A 19,927-nucleotide genomic window follows, 5' to 3' on the forward strand; every position below is an offset into this window, starting at 1 on the left:
ATAGATATTAGTATGAATATTCTAAGATTTATTTGCTGTTTTGTATGGACAAGATCTCCATCAGCTAATTCTATGCTTCTTACATTCACTTATTACTATTATCTTACTAATAGTTCACAAATTTCATCACCACTTGAGTTTGAAAACCTGACTAATTTATAGAACTATCAAGATACTGCAAAAGGGATAATCTTTTCTGTATCTTTTAATTTCCTAACCTCCCCTTGCTTCCATTGGGAAGAAAGAGGGTAACTTTTGAAAAACAACCTTGTTCATTGTGCTGCTTTTTTTTTTTTTTTTTACTTCATTAGGAGGTAAAAATGGAATTTATCTTGTTGGTTCATTATTTATCTTTATATTAATATCTTAACTTATTAAGTCATTTCTTTTTCAGAGGAGGGCCCCAAACTAAAAATTATATTCTGTATATTTGTAGGGAAGGAAGAAGTCTATAGTAGCCACAGAGCCCAAGAATTTTGTTCAAGGAGCAATTCAAGGTGGTTCAGTTTCCCCAATGACATTGAAATACATGTATGGAGTAAATGCCTGGAAGAATTGGGTTAAATGGAAAAATGCCAAGGAAGAACAGGAGGAGCAGAAATTTGGAGGTAAGAGTTACAGGTACAAAGATTTTCAAGTCTCTAATCTGAATGTGAAGTTTTTTACGTTTTCATTTAAGTTTTTCATCTTTCTTTGTCAGGTGTTGAATCTGTTCCATGCTCTGATTCTTTGGGAAGTACCCAAGATCATTCACTCTCTCAAGAAACCTCTGAGCCCAGCTGCAGAGGTATAACTAATTTTAAAACTTCTTCTCTTTTCATATTCTCACTGTTCTTAGAAATATAAATGTGGTTGTACTTTTCCTTGAATTGTGAAAAGGCATTTTATTAAAGGAGCTCTTTATTGAAAGGACACTATTTTTTCAGTCAAGTCCTAGGTTTTGTCAACCCTACCTTTTACTAATTGTGTGATACTGGGCAAATAATTTTATAACTCTGATTTTCCATTTTCTTTTTAGTAAAATTAAAGATCGTATTTCTGTTTCACAGGTTTGTGAATTCCCAAGGAAATAATATGAAAATGTTACAATTATAAATTATTGTATTAATATAATTATTAATATTATTAAATGATTATTTTTATGTTATGATTATTAAAGATACAAATGAATTTCTGATCTCATCAATTAAAGAATTCTTACCAACCCTACAGATTACAATCCCGTCATACTTGCCTATCCTATGTGACTCTTGTTCATGTCTTACTAAAATTTTGCCTCAGGTGATCTGTTTATAATGCTGGAAGTCTTCTCACTTCCTTCCATCATCATGACAAGGGTATTTTGCATTATAGCACTCTGACCATTCACCTGTCATGCCTTTCTCATCACCTGACTAGCCCATCTTGTCTTCCTGTTACATAATTCCTTGAAAGCTCTTATTCCTGTTCTTGGAGTGCCTCATTGGTTATATGTTGCATCCTTCTCACACTCAACATTTGCATTTCCATTGACCTCTGAAAAATTCTCATGCTTAGTTCTTCCCAGGCAACTGTGTTTCATGTCTTACTGTCATTAACAATGTTAGTATGTTATAAAGTTAATTGTTATTGAGGTAGTGATGAAAAGATGTGCTTTTGCTTTTATGGGAAGCTTGGGGAACAATGTCATTTCCTAAAAGGAATTAAGTATGCTCTCCTCCTTTTGTTCATCTTTGAGTCCATATTGTTCTGCTTTCTGGGCCATACAGAATACAAGATCCGGGGCAGCTAGATGGCGCAGTGGCTAGAGCACCAGCCCTGAAGTCAGGAGGACCTGAGTTTAAAATCTGGCCTCAGACATTTAGGACTTCCTAGTTATGTGACCCTGGGCAAATCACTTAATCCCAATTGCCTCAGCAAAAAAAAAAAAAAGTAAGGACAGAATACAAGATTTCAGTGTGTTATTGATTATGAAAAAGGGTTTGATTTGGTAAAAACAAAGTTGAAACTTTGAGGCATTTTTACATTGTATATCCCATTCATGCATCAAGATATTTCCAGATACTTTGGATGGTGTGACAGCAGAAATAACTTTGTTTCAAAGAATCAGACTAGGCATAAAATAAAGAAAGATATACAAGATTGTGAGGGAAAATGTATAGCACAAAATCTGTGGTCAAAAAGAAATGCTTTTTGATTAGTAAAATCTTCTAAATGCTCTTCTGTTAAGTTCCATATCATTTCAGAGTCTCCTGGAAGACTGTAATCACTCTAAGGAACTTGTAATTCCTTCTATAAAGGAAACAGCAAGTAGATGAAGACTGTTTCCCTAGTTTTAATTTGTGAAATTATTATTATGTTAAATTACTTAACAAATTTCCTCAGATATTGCTATTGGGCAGGTAAATCAGGACCTCACATGCAGGTTTTTGAATGAATGGTTTTATGATGTGGTTATGTTTTGACTGGTCTCATCTGAGGACAAGGAATTTGGGGTCATTTTCTAACTGTGCATAACAAACGGCCAGAAGCTATAATGTATTCTCGTACTTACTAGAAGTTGATATTTAGTATTCTTATCCCACCCTCCCACAGTCCGCCCTATAAAGCTAAAGGAAGAAATTTTGTCCTGTACTTTTGCTGAATTGAGTTTGGGCTTATGCCAGTTTATCCAAGAGGTGCGGAGACCAAATGGTGAAAAATATGATCCAGACAGCATCTTATACTTGTGCCTTGGAATTCAACAGGTACCAAATTAAATTACTTTTTTTTATTACTTACTGGTACTGGCAATTGTCAATTCTTAGTAATTCTGGCAAAGCCCATAATCAGTTTGAAAAAAATAATAATTTGTGCTTATTTGAATACTTTTTTTTTTTTTTTTTTTTTTTTTACTGTAACCAAGAAATTAATTCCTGTGGTTGGTATGGTATTGTTTTGGGGCTCCTTTAGGGATGAGGTTTAGATGGCTGTGGGACTAGGGTCAATCTTATTTTTAAGATTTTAGATTAGTCAGACCTCACTGTCAGAAAAATATGCCAACTGCATTGGTTACCTTCAAGTGTTTATGTTTATTAATATTTCAAAATGATGGTGTACGCTCTTTGACAGAAACCAATCATAGTCATTGAAAAAAAATATCAGTGGTCAAATCAATTATCTGTTGTGGGCCCCATGTTTTTTTAGATTGGGCCATAGTCTTGATTGAGATTAAGATACAAATAAAAGATTTCATCCTCACCCATAAAGAGCAGACAATCTAATTATGTAGAGGTAAATTAATATTAATTATATTATAATAATGTGTAGAAAGATGTCTTGCTCCCCATTTTAAAAAAATCAACATTTATGAAGTAACCACATTCAATATGATTAGTAACTCTAAACAAGAGTATAAAATAGACATAAAATAAATTCCTAAAATAAGTAATCCCTTTGGAATGAACACAAAGTTTAAACAATTTTAAAGGAACTTATTCATGTATTCAGTATACAGGAATTTCATATCTTGAAAGTACCTTAGAAGGCATCTAAACCAACTCTTTCCATAATAGGAATTTCTTCTACAGTAATCTCAAGCAGGGGAGACTTCCTCTCAAAGCAACTCATTCTGCATTTTAGCAGCTTTAATTGGAGGTTTTCCTTACTTTGAGCCAGAACTTGCCTTCACGGTTCCTATTTTTGCCTGTGGGACTAAGCAAAATAAGTTTAACCTTTTTCCAAAATGGCAGTCTTTAAAATACTTGGGAGATAGCAATCATGCTACTTCCTTTATCTTCTCTGTTCTTCACATCCCAAGACCATTATATGTCTTAATCTCTGGTCTTCTTAGCATTGTTGCCTTTCTTTAGATTTTTCTCTATAACCTCCCAAAGCCCCTGTCTTTTCCATTTTCTTTTCTAAAATTAGCCAAATGCTAATCCCGGTACTATGCATCTGGTCTGGCCAAGGTTGAGTACAGTAAGGCTGTTACACATAAGTTTTTTCCCACTGCCATGCCACAGTGCTGCATTAATTTGAATTTGTAGTCCACTTAAACCTTCTGATATTTTTCACATAAGCGATTGTCTAGGCAGTCCTCATCATTTCATACTTGTTCAGTAGATTATTCTGAATCCAACTATAAGATTTTTGTTTGTTTTTTGGTTTTTGGGTTTTTTTGCTGAGGCAATGGGGGTTAAGTGACTTGCCCAGGGTCACACAGCTAGGAAGTGTTAAGTGTCTGAGGCCAGATTTGAACTCAGGTCCTCCTGACTTCAGAGCTGGTATTCTATCCACTGCGCTACCTAGTTGCCCCAGCTATAAGATTTTTATACTTAACTTTACCAAATTTCATTAGAGTTAGTCACTCTATATCTCTTTTCTTTGGAGATCTTGTTAGATCCTGACTCTTGTCTAAGATGTTAGCTGTTTCTCCCACTTTATGTCATTTCTAATATGGTAAGGGGCTGCTGTTACATTATCCAAGTCATAATTAAAAACCTTTAACAACTAATGGCCAAGGAAATTCCACTGAAACATTCCACTAGTGATAACCTCCCTTTGTGTTTACATCATTCCATAATGATAACTGATGCTCCTTTTTAAAATTTTCAAATCCCTTTGCATAAATTATGTCATTTTAGTCTTGCAACAACCCTGTTGTGAAAATCCAGCTATCCAGCTAGATCCTAATCCATCTAATTGTATTATTCTCTAATTTTTGTTTTGCTTTATATTAGAGATGTTATATAAAATAAATTCTGAGAGCCAGAAGGCCCATTTATTTTGTGAATCTGACTACAAGAGAAATTCCTGGTTTTGTAATTTAGATTTCAGTACAGTATTTTTATTTTGTGGTTGGTTTCTAAATTACAGGTGGACATGATTTAATTCAATTATTAGTGTTATTAATTTTAAGTGAATTTCCAGTTAACCAACAATTATCACTTATACATTAAAATTACCTGAAGTATAAAGATACAGGAACAAATAAAACAAGAACTACTAGCGTTTTATTTCCATTGTGTACAATTCTATATATTAATTTAAAGGTCTTTCTGCTTCTACATATAATAATCTTTTGATCAATTCAGTTATGTCTTTAAAAAAGTAGAGCCTTTTATCAGAAATTAATTAAAGTAAGCCAAGAAAGGAAATCTATCTTCCTCTAACCTTAGCTGCAGTTTATTTAAAAAGGGTAACTTTTTACAAATCCATGACGAAGAGCATTTTACAAATAAAATCTGATGAGAAATCTAACCCCTCTCTGCTATATCTTTAGCATTTAAATATATGCTTTATTTTATTCTCTTATTGTTTTTTTGTATGCTTCTTGTTTCCCTGGGTGAACTAGGTTAACCCTTAATCTAATCAGTTCTCAAAAATTACAAAGACTTTATTCTCCATGTCCAGTACTATAGGCTGGGTTTCTCTATCTCAAAACTATAATTAATAGGTAAAATCTTTTATTTTTATGACGGCTTTTTTGGTTCTGGAACTTCATACAACTAGTTTTCAAACACAAAATTAAAGGTCATTTCAGTTCACTTAATATTGGCCAACTCTTATTAATGTTAATTGTCTTATTTATTTTTTAATGTGATTTTTTAAATGCATACTTAAATCAGTTGAAAAATGTTTCAGTATAAATTAAATTCCTTTAAAAAGCACTATCTGAGGACCATGTCTTATAAATTTGAAATATATTTATATTTTATTGTTCGTTGTAAGGATTGTGTGCTGTACAGGTACAGAACATTTTGGCTTTATGTAGGAAAATTTGCATTATTCAAATTCAACTTTATGTAAAAAATTCTGAAATATACATTCCCCAAAAATACCTATGTTAACTTTACAATATAGTATGTTGTGTATTCACTCTCTCTCTGTTCCTGCCTCTTGAGTTCAGCATTTGTAGCTTTTTACCCTCACCAGAAAACAAAACAAAACAGAACTCTACAAGTGAAAGCAGATACCAACAACCAATTAGGAGATTTCCAGTGCTAAGAGAGACCTATACCTTGCTGTACCAGCCTTGGCCTCCACCCCCACATGTCCTTGGGCCATATGCTGGTCCCTTGCCTCCATTGTCCTTTTCTTCCTGTGTTTCTCCCTTCCTCCTTTTCCATATATCTAAAGACAAATTTCTTACTATGTCAGAAACATTTTATGTAGAGTTCTGCAGAATGGTCTCTTGATGTAAAGTGAAAATTGTTTGTATCTTGTCAATTATTCAGTAAGCATTATTAAGCACCTACTTAAGCCAAATATTGTCCTAGGGTTCCAGGGTACAAAAGCAAAGAATAATGCAATCCTACTCTACTGAAGCTTATATTCTATTGGGGTTTCCTCTTGTATCTATATATATAATTATAATCAGAAAAATTACAGGATAGTTTGAGAAGTATTAGGGAGTGAGTATTATGGAGTGACCTTGCATTGAAGATGGTATTTGAACTAGATCTTGAAGGAAGACAGGTTTTGTGAAGTGGAAGTGAGAAGGAAGGGCATTCCAAGCATAGGTGCCAATGTACAAGTGTAAGGACAGGAAATGAGATTTCAAGCGTGAGATAAAACAGTTAGATTTTAAAAAACAGAAATTTTTATATTTTATTTTATAGATGATAAAGTGATAAGAAGTAAGAGAATTTTTTGAGTAGAGAAGTGGTGTGGTCAGAAGTGCACCTATGGAAAATCACTTTGGCAGCCATGTGGAGGATGATTTAGAGCAGAGGTGTACTTGAAGCAGGGAGAAGCACATCAGAGTAGTAGGTGAAGAGGTCTTGAACCAAACTGTACTCAGAGAAGGGTCAGATGGAAGAGATGTTGTGGGGAGATAGAAACATCCTGATGGGGCAATTGATTAAATGTAAAATTCAGAGAGGAAGTGAATGTTTGAGCATAATGCTGAAGTTATAAATCCAGGAGACTAGAAGAATCAGTACATATGATCAAAATAGAGATGTTTGGAAGAGGGGGTGGACTTAGGAATAAAAATAACAAGTTCTCTTTTGGACATGTCGAGTTTGAAATATCTTAATGACATTCAGCTTGACACATTCAATAGAAAATTGGTGGTACAGGATTGATAATCAGAGAATGGACTAGGCTTAACTATAAAAATGTATGTGTCATCTGCATAAAAATCATAATTAAACCCTGTGAAACTAATAAAATACAGAGTAAAAGAGAGAAGAGAGGGCACAGAACACAGACTTTTGAAACCCCCATTTTTAGAGGGAGGATTGATATAGGTAACATGCCAACAGCCAGCCTGAAGAGTCATCAGATAGGAAGAGAATCAGGTGAGAAATGTATCACAGAAATCCAGAGAAAAGAGTGTCCAGAAGTAGAGGTAGTTACTGGTGTCACATGAAGCAAAATGGTCAAAAAAAATGACAAGTAACTGAAAAAAAAAAAGGCCCTCAATTTTGGCAATACAGGGATCATTGATTATTTTGAAAGAAGTGGTTTAAAGGTTGAGGTCTGAAGCCAAACTACAAAAGAAATAAAAGAAAGGTGTGTAGACAGCTTTTTCTAGGAGTTTAGCTGAGAGAATTACAAAAACTTGAAGAAAGATGAAGATTATTCAAAGGTGAGAGGGAGAGACTTGGACATATTTGAGGAAAGTAGTGAAGGAACTAGAATACAAAGAGACTTGAAGCTCTCAGCATGGATAAAATGATCCAAGGGGGCAGGCAACCTGCTGAAATAATACTGAAGGGAACAGAATCAAGTATGAGATCAACTTTATGAAAAGTTGGTAAAAAGTATAATAGAAGATGATGAAGAGAGGGAAAATAAAGAGCTCACATTGGATATGACCTCAATTTTATCAGAAAGCAAATATTGAAACCCTCAGTTGAGATGGTGGGAAGTATAGGGAAGTTTGGAAAGCTTTTTGAAAGAAGAGGAATAACTTTGATGAGAAATGAGATAGGGAAATCAGGGAGATATAAAAAGAATTGTTTTGAATGCAATGAAGGTCCAGTTGAAGTTTGATTATATATATTCGTAGCCTATCAAATCAGTACAATTGTGTTATTTCTTCTGCCATTCAGACCCACAAGACTAATCCAGAACAAGCTTTTGTCAAGTTAGACAAGATGGTGAGTTGAGGGTAGAATTGGCTAATTATCAGGTTAAGATTAGAGGGAAGGAAATGAAGTTAAGAGCAGACATAAAGACCTGGAAAAGTACTCAGGAGGTACAACGGGGTCACATGTAAGCACAAAGGAGTAATAGAGGGGTTTTTTTTGGGGGGGTGGAATGAAGATGTGGAACATTAGGACATTTTGGGCAGTTTTTGATCAAGAGGAATGAAGCACTTTAATGGTAAGGGCTGACTATGATTCTCTTTGTGAATGTCAGAATTAAGGTGTAGATCATGAAAGTGAGAGAGAGAAGGGTTGAGGATCTCAGAAATTAGGTTGTTTGGAGGAATATTGACATGGAGATGGAAATCCCCTAGCATAAGAGGAAGTTGGAGAAGAAAGACTGGGGTGGGGAGATAATGAATTCCTTGAAAAAGAAGGGATAATGACTTGCAGATAACTGTCAACCATGAATGGTCTGTATTTTGTAGAAAGTGATTCAGAGAAAAAGAGCTTGGGTAAAAAGAACAGAGAGAGGCTATGAAAAGCAAGTAGTATTCTAGCTTCTTCAGAAAACATCAGGAGTTGCAAGTGAAGGATAGCCAGCCACGTAGGGATATTTGGAAGGAGCCAGATCTCTGTGTATAAACAAGTAGACAGAAAGTACGGGGAAGAAAAAGGTCTACAATAAAAGGAAGTTTGTTTACTCTAGAACAAAAATGCCAGAGGGCACAGTAGGAAGGAAGTAGCCAGACTTGAGGAAGATGGAAGTGAGAGGGAGAAATAGACTTACCTCTTGATGGATGCCATCTTTATTCCTTCCAGCTTTATTCATACTTTGCAGACCTGCACATTTCAGGATTGGCAGAAAAGAGTCCTCTTTCCTGTTTATTCACAGCTCCTAATCTTAGCTCCCCTAAGGTCAAAGCCATCATTCTTTTGCTGAAGTATCTCTTTATGCTTCAGTAAGCATTCTACAATTCAGAAGACATTTTTTCAAATAAATCAAAACCTAAGGTTCATTTAGATTTCTCTATTTTGAATCTGATATTTTAATATCAACTTCATTGATACTTTGTTTATTTAGAGTAATTGCATATTTTAGCAGGATTGGAAATGAAAAGGAAAGCTTTGCTTTTTTTTTTTTTTTTTTTGAAATTAAAATGGAAAAAAAATAAACTTTTGTCCTTTTTCTGTGCACCAACAAATGTCTGTCTTTTCCTTTTTTACTGCAGTACCTGTTTGAGAATGGGAGAATAGATAACATTTTTACTGAACCGTATTCCAGATTTATGATTGAACTTACCAAACTCTTGAAAATATGGGAACCTACAATACTTCCTAATGGTAGGACAATGATGGTTGGGGGGTATTTTTTAATATGTATTCTTACATGTATAAAAAACATTTTGGTTTTCCAAGCTTTCCTATTATAAGAATTACCACTCTATCCCCAAATTTTGTATTATACAAAATATTTTCTCAACACTAGTGTCCTTCAGAGAAAAGATAAACTGAACTGATTAGTTTTGGGGAAATGTATGCATCTTAACCAAGAAAATTGTATTTTTCTTACTACCAAAAAAAAAAAGATATATAGTTTTTGGTCGGACAGAATTCAGCAAGAATTCAAGATGTGACATGTTTCTTTTTGTAAAACCTAATACTTAAAAGTTTTCTTGTGATTCTAGCTATTACATCCTCAAAACCAAGCATTTTTGAAAGATATTAAAACCATACAATTACAATAATCTTAGTGATATCAAGAAATGTTATGGTAGCTCCTTATCTCCCCTTATTAACCAAACTTATATGAATACAGGAGAGGAAAAAATACATATCTGTGGATATCCCCTCCTCAGGTTTTGGTTGCTTCTGAATTGAGATCTTTTTAGCTTTGTCATTTTGCATGACATAGATGAGTAAATGCTGTTTCTATTTCTTTTTTCCACACCTGTCTTTAGGGTATATGTTCTCTCGGATTGAAGAAGAGCATTTATGGGAGTGCAAACAGCTGGGTGCTTACTCACCAATAGTTCTCTTGAATACACTTCTTTTCTTCAATACCAAATATTTTCAACTAAAGAATGTCTCAGAGCATCTGAAGCTTTCCTTTGCTCATGTGATGAGGCGGACCAGGACTTTGAAATCTAATGCCAAGATAACATATTTGAAAGTTTTCCCCCCTTTTCAGAAGCAGGAGATAGAATCAGGTGTGTGGTACTATTTTTGAATATCTCTATAAAGCATATGTTTAGATCGCTTAACTATTATCTGGGCAGGCTGGTAGCCTGAAATTTTTGAACATAAAAATAGCTGCTTCATTTTTAACATTGTAATACTCCCTGCAGTTTCATTATTAACCAGAACTGTTTCTTACATTTTTTTTTTTAACCATAGTCATTCTGAAGTTTTCAACCTAGAAGCCTTAAGACATATAGACAGATGGGAGTCATTATCACATCACATTGCTGCCATAAAATATTCACAATGCTTTTACATTTATTATCTAATTTTATCATCACAGCCACCTTGTGAGATAACACAGAGAATGTATTTTCCCTACTTTACAATTAAGGAAATTAAGACTTCAATGATTTTCCCAAAGTTGTTGCCCAAAGAAATTAGATTTTTTTTGGCTTCCAAGTTCCTAGAACACTTTTCACTATTTTATGTTGTCTTTAGTGTTAGAGAAAACTTTTTGGTTTTTTTAATAAGATGTCTAATGCAAACATTCCTTTCTATCCAGCCATCCAGTAGGGGTCATTGCTGAGTGCTAAGTTACCACCATACTAGTCAGGATATGTCAAAGATGAAAAATCCTAGCAGCTTTAGTTTTGTTTTGTTTTTCTCCTTATGATTTGAAATTATCATGTAGTTGATTTTTATAAACAGTACTTAATATTTTTCTTAATTATTGAAAAGAGGGACATCTAGATGATGCAATGGATAGAGCACTGATCCTGGAGTCAGGAGGATCTGAGTTCAAATGTGGCTCAGACACTTAACACTCACTAGCTGTGTGACCCTCCAGAAGTCACTGCCTCATCCCCTGAAATTATTGAAATGCCTTTTTTTTTTTTTTTCGTAAAGACATTACTTCCATTTCCAAATGTATTTCTCCTGTTCTTATTACCCTGGAAGCTATCTCTTTACCAAAAAATTTAAGAGAAAATTGGGGGCTTGGGAGATATACAGTTAAGCAGACATATCAACTGTTTTGGACACTATAGATGACATTTCATACCTGTAATCTTTCCCTTTTACATGGAAGGGAGAAGATGATATTCTACTTTTAAATCAAGATTGGTTATTAATTAGAAAGCATTGAGGTTTGTTTATTTGAACATTATTGTAATTATTATGCATATTATTTCCTGGCTCTGTTAGTTCACTTTGTATAAAGTTATTAAAATCTTCCTATTTATTTCATATTCTTTATATTCATCATAATGCCTTATAGATCTTATCAACAAGGAAGAAGCAGTTGGATGAGGTTGGAAACGTTGGGAACCTTGGTAAATGGTGACCACTCCATATTAAAAGTTTATAGTAAAGAAAAGGGAAATTTATCTAACATGCCCTCTAGTTTTTAGGGGATATCTATAGGTTCCAGAAAAAGAATCGATACGGTCTCTGGCTTAACATTCTATCTATCATGACTGAAATTCTTTAGACATAAAAAACAGGTAGTTTCAATGGGAAAACAAAGGAGTTATCTGAAGGGACCATGGTGGATACACAGAGATATAATGTACTAATGCTAGAAGCAAAGAAGAATACAGACTAGAGATAGGTGAATTTGGATCTAGTTGAAAGGTTGGACTCCCCCTCCTTCCCCAAAAAAATTGTGGAAATCATGTGACATCTTAGGAAGAAGAATCTTAATAGAGTGCTTCAGGGATCTTTATTTAGCCCTATATTCCTTAACATTATTAACAATTATTTAGATGAAAACATACTCTTTATACTAGTATAATTTGGAGAAAACACAAAACTGAAGAGGATAGCCAATATATCAAATGACAGAATCAAAAATCTTGACATGCTAGAATATTGGACCTAATTAAATAAGAAGGAATATAACGGATAATTCTAATTATGCTTGTATTTTTAAAATTAGCTTATCAAGTAGAAAACAGGCAGCCATGACTAAACAGCATTATTTCTGTTGGAGAACTGAAGGTTTTATTTTATTACAAATTCAGCATGTCAATACTATGATATGGTAGTCAAAAATTAGTGCTTTTTAGGCTTCATGAAAAGGGACATGGAGGTGGGAATTGATTAGCTTACATGCTATTTTGGTTATCCAGCAAATCAAATACTGCATTTAGGTCTAGATCTGCCTTATTTTAGGAAGGATTGTAGTACATTCAAAAGAGGGCAGCCAAGAGAGCAAAAGAAACTTAAGGAATTTTGCTTGGGGAAAAAACCACCTATAATTTCTCTAATAATGGTGGATAAATTATCAAGGAGTACCACTATTTGGGTTCTCATTCTTACCAATAAGGTGAGCTCTATAAGGTGAAGTAAAAATGATGAGGAACTTCTGGAAAGGTGACTTTCATCTTTAAATTTGATAGAAAAGAAAACCTAGAAACGGCCTTATGTGTGCCATGGAAATTTTGGAAGAGCAGATTTCAAAAGGCTAGTAAGTAGAAAAGAGATGGAGAACCCTATGATTCAGAATGCTATAGGCAGATTTCTCTGCTAGGAGGAAAGCAAACATAGGTTAGAGAGGCAGCCAGCCAGATGCATTGAATTCTGGGGAGGAGGAGAGTTGGGAGGTGTCTTCTGCTCTCTTGAAATATTGATAAGATTGTTTTGTGGAAGAGGAATTTTACTGTTTGGGCCCAGAAGGTAGAACTGGGATCAAGGGATGAAGATTCTAAAGCTGCAAATCTAGGTTCTTTTGGAGCCCTTAAAGCAAAACAGGGGGTCAGTCTAGTGGGTATTCCATTCCTAGAGATCTTCCAAGCACATGCTGCCTGCTTTTTGGATCTATTATCGTAGGAATCTGGTTTAGATGTTAGAGTAGATGGCCTCTGAGAGTCTTCCAATTATTGGATTCTGTGATTGCGTTATTTACATAATTCTTATATATTCATAGTCAGCAATTTTATGTATTCTTTTGCTGATAGAAATAGATTTTCTTCTCTTCATTTCCCCTGACTTTTTTGTGATAATTTTGCACAATCTTGTAGAATATTTTTCTTGAAAAATTTGTCCATTACATGTGAGATAACTTTCATTTGGCACTTCCATTCAGCTCTAGTTCCACTTCTGATAATGCTTTAGGGGGAAATAAATTTGAAAAATAACCCATTATATGTTGACAGTAATGCTTGGAGACTGAAAGCTAGTTGCTTTCTTGTTTTGCATACCAAAGCAGAAGAGTAGCTGATCTTGGATTATGTTTGGTTCAAACTCACATCTGTTTCCTATTGCTATGGATGTCGGGAACCCATTTAGATCAGAGAAGTTTTTTCTCCCCTCTCCACACTCTCCCCCCCCCCCCCCATCTGAATGTCAGGTTCTCCAGGAATAAACTACTTCTAATCATCTTACTGTTATTTCATAAGAAATATTCATTGACAGGTAGAATTTTTGGTTTTAAACTCAGCAAGCATCTTTCCTTATTCCCCCTAACAGTATTTTCCCCCCACTATTTCTAGATAAACTAACTGTGGGAAAGAGAAAACGTAATGAGGATGAAGAGATTTCAGCTGCTGTGGAAATGGTTGAAAATGCAGATAATCCACTAAGATGCCCAGTCCGTCTTTATGAATTTTACCTGTCGAAATGGTAAATAGTATGTGGGTCCCCATTGCATAAAATAGATAATGATGATTCTGTATTTCAGGCCTATGATTACATAGTATGATGGGCAAAAATAATACTGTTATAGAATAAAATCAGGTTGGCAAGTTACTCCCAGTTTTTATTAGCTATCTGACTGGTTGACAGACAGACTATCTCAGTAGGCTTTGGAAATGTGGACTTCTTTTGTGAACCATTCAGAAAGGATTGGGTAGCATTAAGTAGCTTAAGGGTCAGCTTTTCCTGATTATGGAAACTGGAACATGTTATGGTGTTCAAGGTTTGGAGATCTGAAAATAGGAACTAAGTATACTTTCTCACTAGATATATAGGGCTGATAGGAGACCATTTCTAATGTGGAATCACTTATGCAATGCCTGGTTCTAAAACATCTGGGTGTAAATATTATCTTTCTCTTCATTCTGAGTTCTCCTCAGTTTTTCTAAAAAGAGCATTGCAAATAAGACTGGTTAAGCAGAGTGACCTTCTGATAGCATATATACCTTTGTTTTAATGAAGCTATTTCTTGGAAGCTTTTTTTTTTTTTTAACTAAATGATTGCCTTCCATAAATAATAACCATTATACCTAGTGTTAAAACCCCCTGACTTCTGAGCAACAACAATTAATTAAAAGAGTAGAGAAGATATTTTGTTCTGCTGAATATTTAAGTAAACAAGATCTGTTTTTAAGAAGTTTGATAGTTTTCTTATAGAAGTAGACAACATAGATTTGATATTGTTAAGCGCCCTTTTTAAATGAAATGGTAGGAGATGGCAATATTACTCATAAGGCTTATATCAATGTCACAGGCAGTAGCCCTTCTCTATTAAAAATTTTTACCCCTGTCCTTCCAATAATTACTCTCATGTGTAATTATGAAGAAATACAGTATTACTCAGATTAGAACAATCAAGGTAGAAAAGTCCATAGTGGGTTAGCAGCCAACACATTTGAAAAAACTATAGCTATCATATATATCTCTATTTGGGTACTATATCTTAGAAAATAGGAGTTTTAAGAGTTAAGGTACAAAACATCTTGTATTTTTTAAGTGCTGTCTCTCAGATCCTAAGTATATATAATTTCAAACTCTTGTTAATAATTCTGAGAGCTGTAAGTCATGAGACATTGAATATACTGAGTTTCTCTTCCCCACAAAAGATTTAACTGAAAGTTATTATGATATTGACCCATTACTCAGAGAGCGGTGATAATGGCTTCCTCTGACTTGAATTTTCTTGTCTTTTTATGGATAGTTCTGAAAGCGTGAAGCAGAGAAGTGATGTGTTTTATCTTCAGCCTGAACGCTCCTGTGTACCCAATAGCCCTATGTGGTATTCCACATTCCCAATAGACCCTGGGACCTTGGACACCATGTTAACACGTATTCTCATGGTGAGAGAAGTACATGAAGAACTTGCCAAAGTCAAATCTGAAGACTCTGATGTTGAATTATCAGATTAAAACTGAAGTGGGATTTTATTTTCATATACATTTGTAAGCACCAAACTGTGAATGCGTCCAGCCTTCAGAAAACGGTGTGTATCAGATAAGCCAAGTCCTCTTGACTTGATTATAAAATAAAGGAAAAAAGGCATCTTGTGAACCACAGTGGATGTACAAACTGGAATCGAAGGAAGCAAATAAGCTGAAAGAGATGGCATCCTTTGGCATTGATAGAGTTCTTAAACAACTAAAGAATGAACTAACCTACTTCTGAGTGGTGCATTATCTTATTTTGTTTGGGAATAACAAATTGTGAGATATTTTTAAGGAAAACTGTTGTATAAAACTCTACCATAGTAAACATATACCTTAGAAAGGTAGGTCACAGTACTGTGACTTTGGAGTGAAATTTTGGCTGCTGTTGACTACTATAGGGCAAGCCCTGCATTAGTCAGGGAAGAAACTCAGAACTTTCATGAGAGATACTAAATGAGGTATGCGGGGCCCAGATTCAAGGACCTTAAATAAACACCAAGCTTTTTTTTCCCCCGTGGAGTAGAGAATAAAGATGATATTGTTTTTGTTTGTCATGGTTATTTAAGTTGGTGAAGGATGACAGCCCTGAGTGCTTCTGCTGTGGTCCCTCATGTGGGCAGGAAATGCCTTCACTGCTTTTGTCATAGCAGTGTCCCTCTATTTCCCAAATCTGTCACGGCTCTCGGTATGGGCTATGGCTAAGGTGAGGAAGCTCTGGTTGTAGACAGTGGGAATCTGTGGAGCATGTGTTAAAACCCCAATGGTCTGGGAGGTTAAAAAAAATCCACTAAATAACCCGCCTAAGGGTTCTGCTGCCCTTTATAATCTGATGCCACTATCTCCTAAGTACTGTGGTAAACAGAAAATAGGGGGTCTCCCTCTTTTTGTTTGAATTTTCTTTTTTCAAATGGCAGCTTCTCTTTCTATTTCTTTCTCTTCCCAATTTCCAGATCTTTCTTTTGGCTTGTCTTCTGTGCCAGGTTCCAGAGGCCCTTGTCATTTCAAAACAAATAATCTCTTTTTCTCTCCTCCTTTTGGCAACCCCGTGTGTGATTAAATAAAGACACAGTATTACTCAGAGTATGAGAACCAAGGTAGAAAAGTGTACCTAGTGTTTCCAACTAAAACATTTAGAAGAACTTGTAGCTACTATATTCCTAAAAAGTGAGACTTTCTAGGGGCAAAAACAAAAAACCAAAAAAAACAAAAAACATCCAGGTTCTAGTCCAGCAATGTTTCAGATGCTAGCTACACAGTAATCTTAGGGTTATAAGTCATGGGAGCATTGATGTATGAATTTTTCTCTCTCTCTTAGAAAAGATTTAGCTAAAGGTTTTTAGGATGGCCACTCACCTTTTTTAAGGTTGAACTGGGCCCTATGATGGAAATAGCAGACTTCAGGAGAGCCTCTCAGAAATTTTAACAGCCTTGAAAAAACTTTTTCAAGATTTCCCCTTTTTGAAAGGTGGGAGGGGGTGGGCGGGAACAGAAGGTCCGGGCTTTTTTTTTTGTTTGTTTGTTTTTTTAAAAACAGTAACTAAAGGTCATTTAACTACAATAAAAATCAGAAAGTAGCCTTTTGACATTGTGTACCTAGTCGTTTTGTCCCTCTTGCTTGTAACAGATTTCACGGATGTATTTTTAATACCAAGAACTGTGTGAAAGAAGTAAACCTGCCCCAATTCTGTATGATCACATCCATCTGTGTTTGTCATTTCTGACTATAGAATTGCCTATTTCAAGTCCTTGTTTGAAGTGGAGGGATAAAAATCTGGCTATCTGACATTACCTAATAAATCATCCAAATCTTTCCTGGCATAGTGGTCCCCATGCTAAGAACATGACAGTTCATGGAAACACTGAGACACTTCCCCTTCTATCTGTAGTGGTGTAAGAAATACACATAGTGAATGTAGTGGATGAATTGTTATAAAGTAACCAGAAACAAACAAAATCTATATCTTTTAACTTGAGAACTACCATTACCCAGATAATGTATGATTGATTGTATAAGATTTCAGGATTTCAGGTGCATGTAAATCCGCAAAGTGGCCCAAAACCCTTATCTAATGCCTAGGAGGAAATATTGATGAATTAATTCTTGATCATTACTCATAATTGTAGCCGTTAACGTTTGTGTGTCTAGTTGTTTGGGTTTTTGTTTTTATTTTATTAAAATTATGTGAAATAGGCTTTTTTTTCCCCCAGGGAGAAAAGCAAGAGAAACACCCTAGTCATTTCTTCTTTTAAAAAGCAAAACAAAAATCTTCTGGGTTTTCCCTTTACAAAAGCCACAGAGATATTCCCCTAGAATAAAATAGTATATTTGTATATGATGGGTGAGTTATTCTTTTTTTTCCGTCTTGGAAAAACTTTGGCTTTTTTCCCCTTAGGTCCTGTTGGTATGTCTCAGCATATTTTAAAATTACAGGGGAAAAACTCGGCCTGATTTATTTGCTTCCAGAAAACATTATTTTTATTCAGTCAGGTAAGCATTCATTATCTTATTGAAAAGTCTTTTAACTATTTTTTCTATCGGCAGTTTCAATGGAGAGAAGCCTATCTCAAAAAATCAGAAAGATCCCAGTTTTGGACCTTTTGACCATGAACAAAAATCTTAACTTTTTAGTGTCTCAGGTAGTTCTCTTAAGTCTATAAGAAATGGAGGAGTATAAGGATGTTTTCACAGCAAGAGTACTGTCTACTCGTAAAATCACAGGTCTAGATTTTAAGTTGTGTTACTTAGAGATTCCAAACCTGCTTGGAGTTAAGCATGAAAACTTCTTAAAGTTAAGAGTGTATACATTAGGTAATTGTTACTCTGTTCTGTTGGAAGATCAGCTGGATTTTTCCTGATGTGCTTGAAGTCTTCATAGTCATTATGCAACTTTACAAAGTATTTATTTCTCTATATAGATTTTCTTTCATATGTTTTTAGAAAGGTTCAAAGTAAATTTAATTTCTGTTAAGGAAATCATGTTTTCTTTGACTTTCATTACAAATTTCCTTATGGGAAAACAGTAGAACAATGGATTTAACTGAAAACTTGAAGTGAAAAGGTAAGATGTGGCCAGTCGTGTTACATACAGCTGTGTTTGCTGGGATTTGCATTCCCACTTGCCAGTGCCAGTTAATCTTTCTTTTTTTTTTTTTTTTAATGATATTCTATAAATCCCTCTTTAGGTGTCCGTTCAATCCATCTCTTTGGCTCTCTTCTTAAAATGATGTGCATCAGAAATGTCAAACGTACAGGCCATATGTGACCCACCATCCTCCCAAATATGGACCAAAACCAAAAGGTAGTTCTTGGCTAATTTTGTTGTGTTGATACATTAATCTTTTAAGAAAAAAAAGGAACCACCATATAATGTGTGGTTTTCTAAGTCAAAATATGGCCACAAAAGTTCTTATATTTGATTTAGTGACTCTCATTTCTATTATTGTTTGACATTTTTAATGTGCATTATGTTGTAGGAATTTCTTCAGTTCACTATTTCAGTTTCTGTCAAATAATTAACTTCTTACTTTGAACATTCTACTGGTTTATGGTATCAAATATTTAGAATGAGTATGCAGTCCTGCAGCAAAATTTATCTGGATGTATTGTAGCAAGGTGCTATATTGAAGTTGAGACTTGTTTGCATTTGGACTCTTGATGATCCTGAGCCAGTGGTCACTTAAGTCTTTCTTACCTTCAATTTCCTGAAGTGTTAGATGAGGAGGAGGATTATAAAGAAAGCCTCTGGGACTCCTGGCAAACCCTTCAACCCAGTTCAAAGGATCAAAAAAAAAAAAGTATATTCATTTTAACTAGCAACCTAAGGAAAAGCCATTAAGAAAACTGATCTAACTGTTGTGCCATATATCTGTATAGGTAGATGCAAAAAAGGCACCTGTAGAAATTACCCCTGTGGCCAAACCAAGTTAATGAATCTGAAATTTCTACAACTGCAAAAGTAGCCAGATTCTGAATAAATTTAATATTTATGAATGTATTTGTTCATTGTTGACTCAGGGAATCGTTTTACTGTTGCCTTAATAAACAAAGATGATATTGCATATGGGCATTAGGTACAATAATCAAACCCATATGCCATACACACCCAACACATTACTTTTACTTGTTGCCAGTCTCCCTCCCCCAATTGCCAAAAGATAAGGATGAGGATGATTGCAGATTGAGAAATGAACATAAGCGAGATGATGGAAAGATAAACTATAAATGTATAATCCAAAATATTTTAAATTTGAGAAAGGCAGCATGATGTGGTAGAAAGAAAACGACTCTATAGAAAACAATTGTGGGTCTTTCTCTGTCATAAGAGTAGACACTATACACTCATATCAGCTTGGAAGAAAGAACCATAGTGATCCTTGTTGCTGTTGAAGATAGGTTGTCAAGATATTATCATGAAGGTTGGGTAGCCCAGCTTAGAAACTTGGATTAAGAGAAACTGAAAATACTTGCCTTAATAAATAGGTCATTGGCTAAGTTGGCAAATCCATAAACCAAAGAGAGTAGACATTGGATCAAGACAAAGAATGACTTCACTTGGTTGGCCTTGA

The 19,927-nt window shown here is 34.8% G+C and overlaps 1 protein-coding gene across 4 annotated transcripts in view; it reads left to right on the forward strand.

The window, feature by feature from the left end:
- The window catches only part of ZMYM4 (zinc finger MYM-type containing 4), a 122,053-nt gene extending 104,356 nt beyond the window's left edge, over positions 1-17,697 (forward strand). For 3 of the 4 annotated variants that reach the window (XM_051987653.1, XM_051987655.1, XM_051987654.1), the window contains exons 24-30: positions 437-608; positions 701-787; positions 2,575-2,726; positions 9,290-9,401; positions 10,019-10,267; positions 13,733-13,862; positions 15,136-17,697. In XM_051987653.1, coding sequence (XP_051843613.1) covers positions 437-608; positions 701-787; positions 2,575-2,726; positions 9,290-9,401; positions 10,019-10,267; positions 13,733-13,862; positions 15,136-15,343 — 1,110 coding nt within the window. In that variant the 3' untranslated portion in view covers positions 15,344-17,697. Of the gene's footprint in view, positions 1-436; positions 609-700; positions 788-2,574; positions 2,727-9,289; positions 9,402-10,018; positions 10,268-13,732; positions 13,863-15,135 lie in introns of those variants that run through there. The other variant, XM_051987656.1, reaches the window with a different exon arrangement.
- The last annotated feature ends 2,230 nt before the right edge of the window (positions 17,698-19,927 follow it).

Source organism: Antechinus flavipes, chromosome 3 (assembly GCF_016432865.1).
Source record: "Antechinus flavipes isolate AdamAnt ecotype Samford, QLD, Australia chromosome 3, AdamAnt_v2, whole genome shotgun sequence".
NCBI lineage: Eukaryota > Metazoa > Chordata > Mammalia > Dasyuromorphia > Dasyuridae > Antechinus > Antechinus flavipes.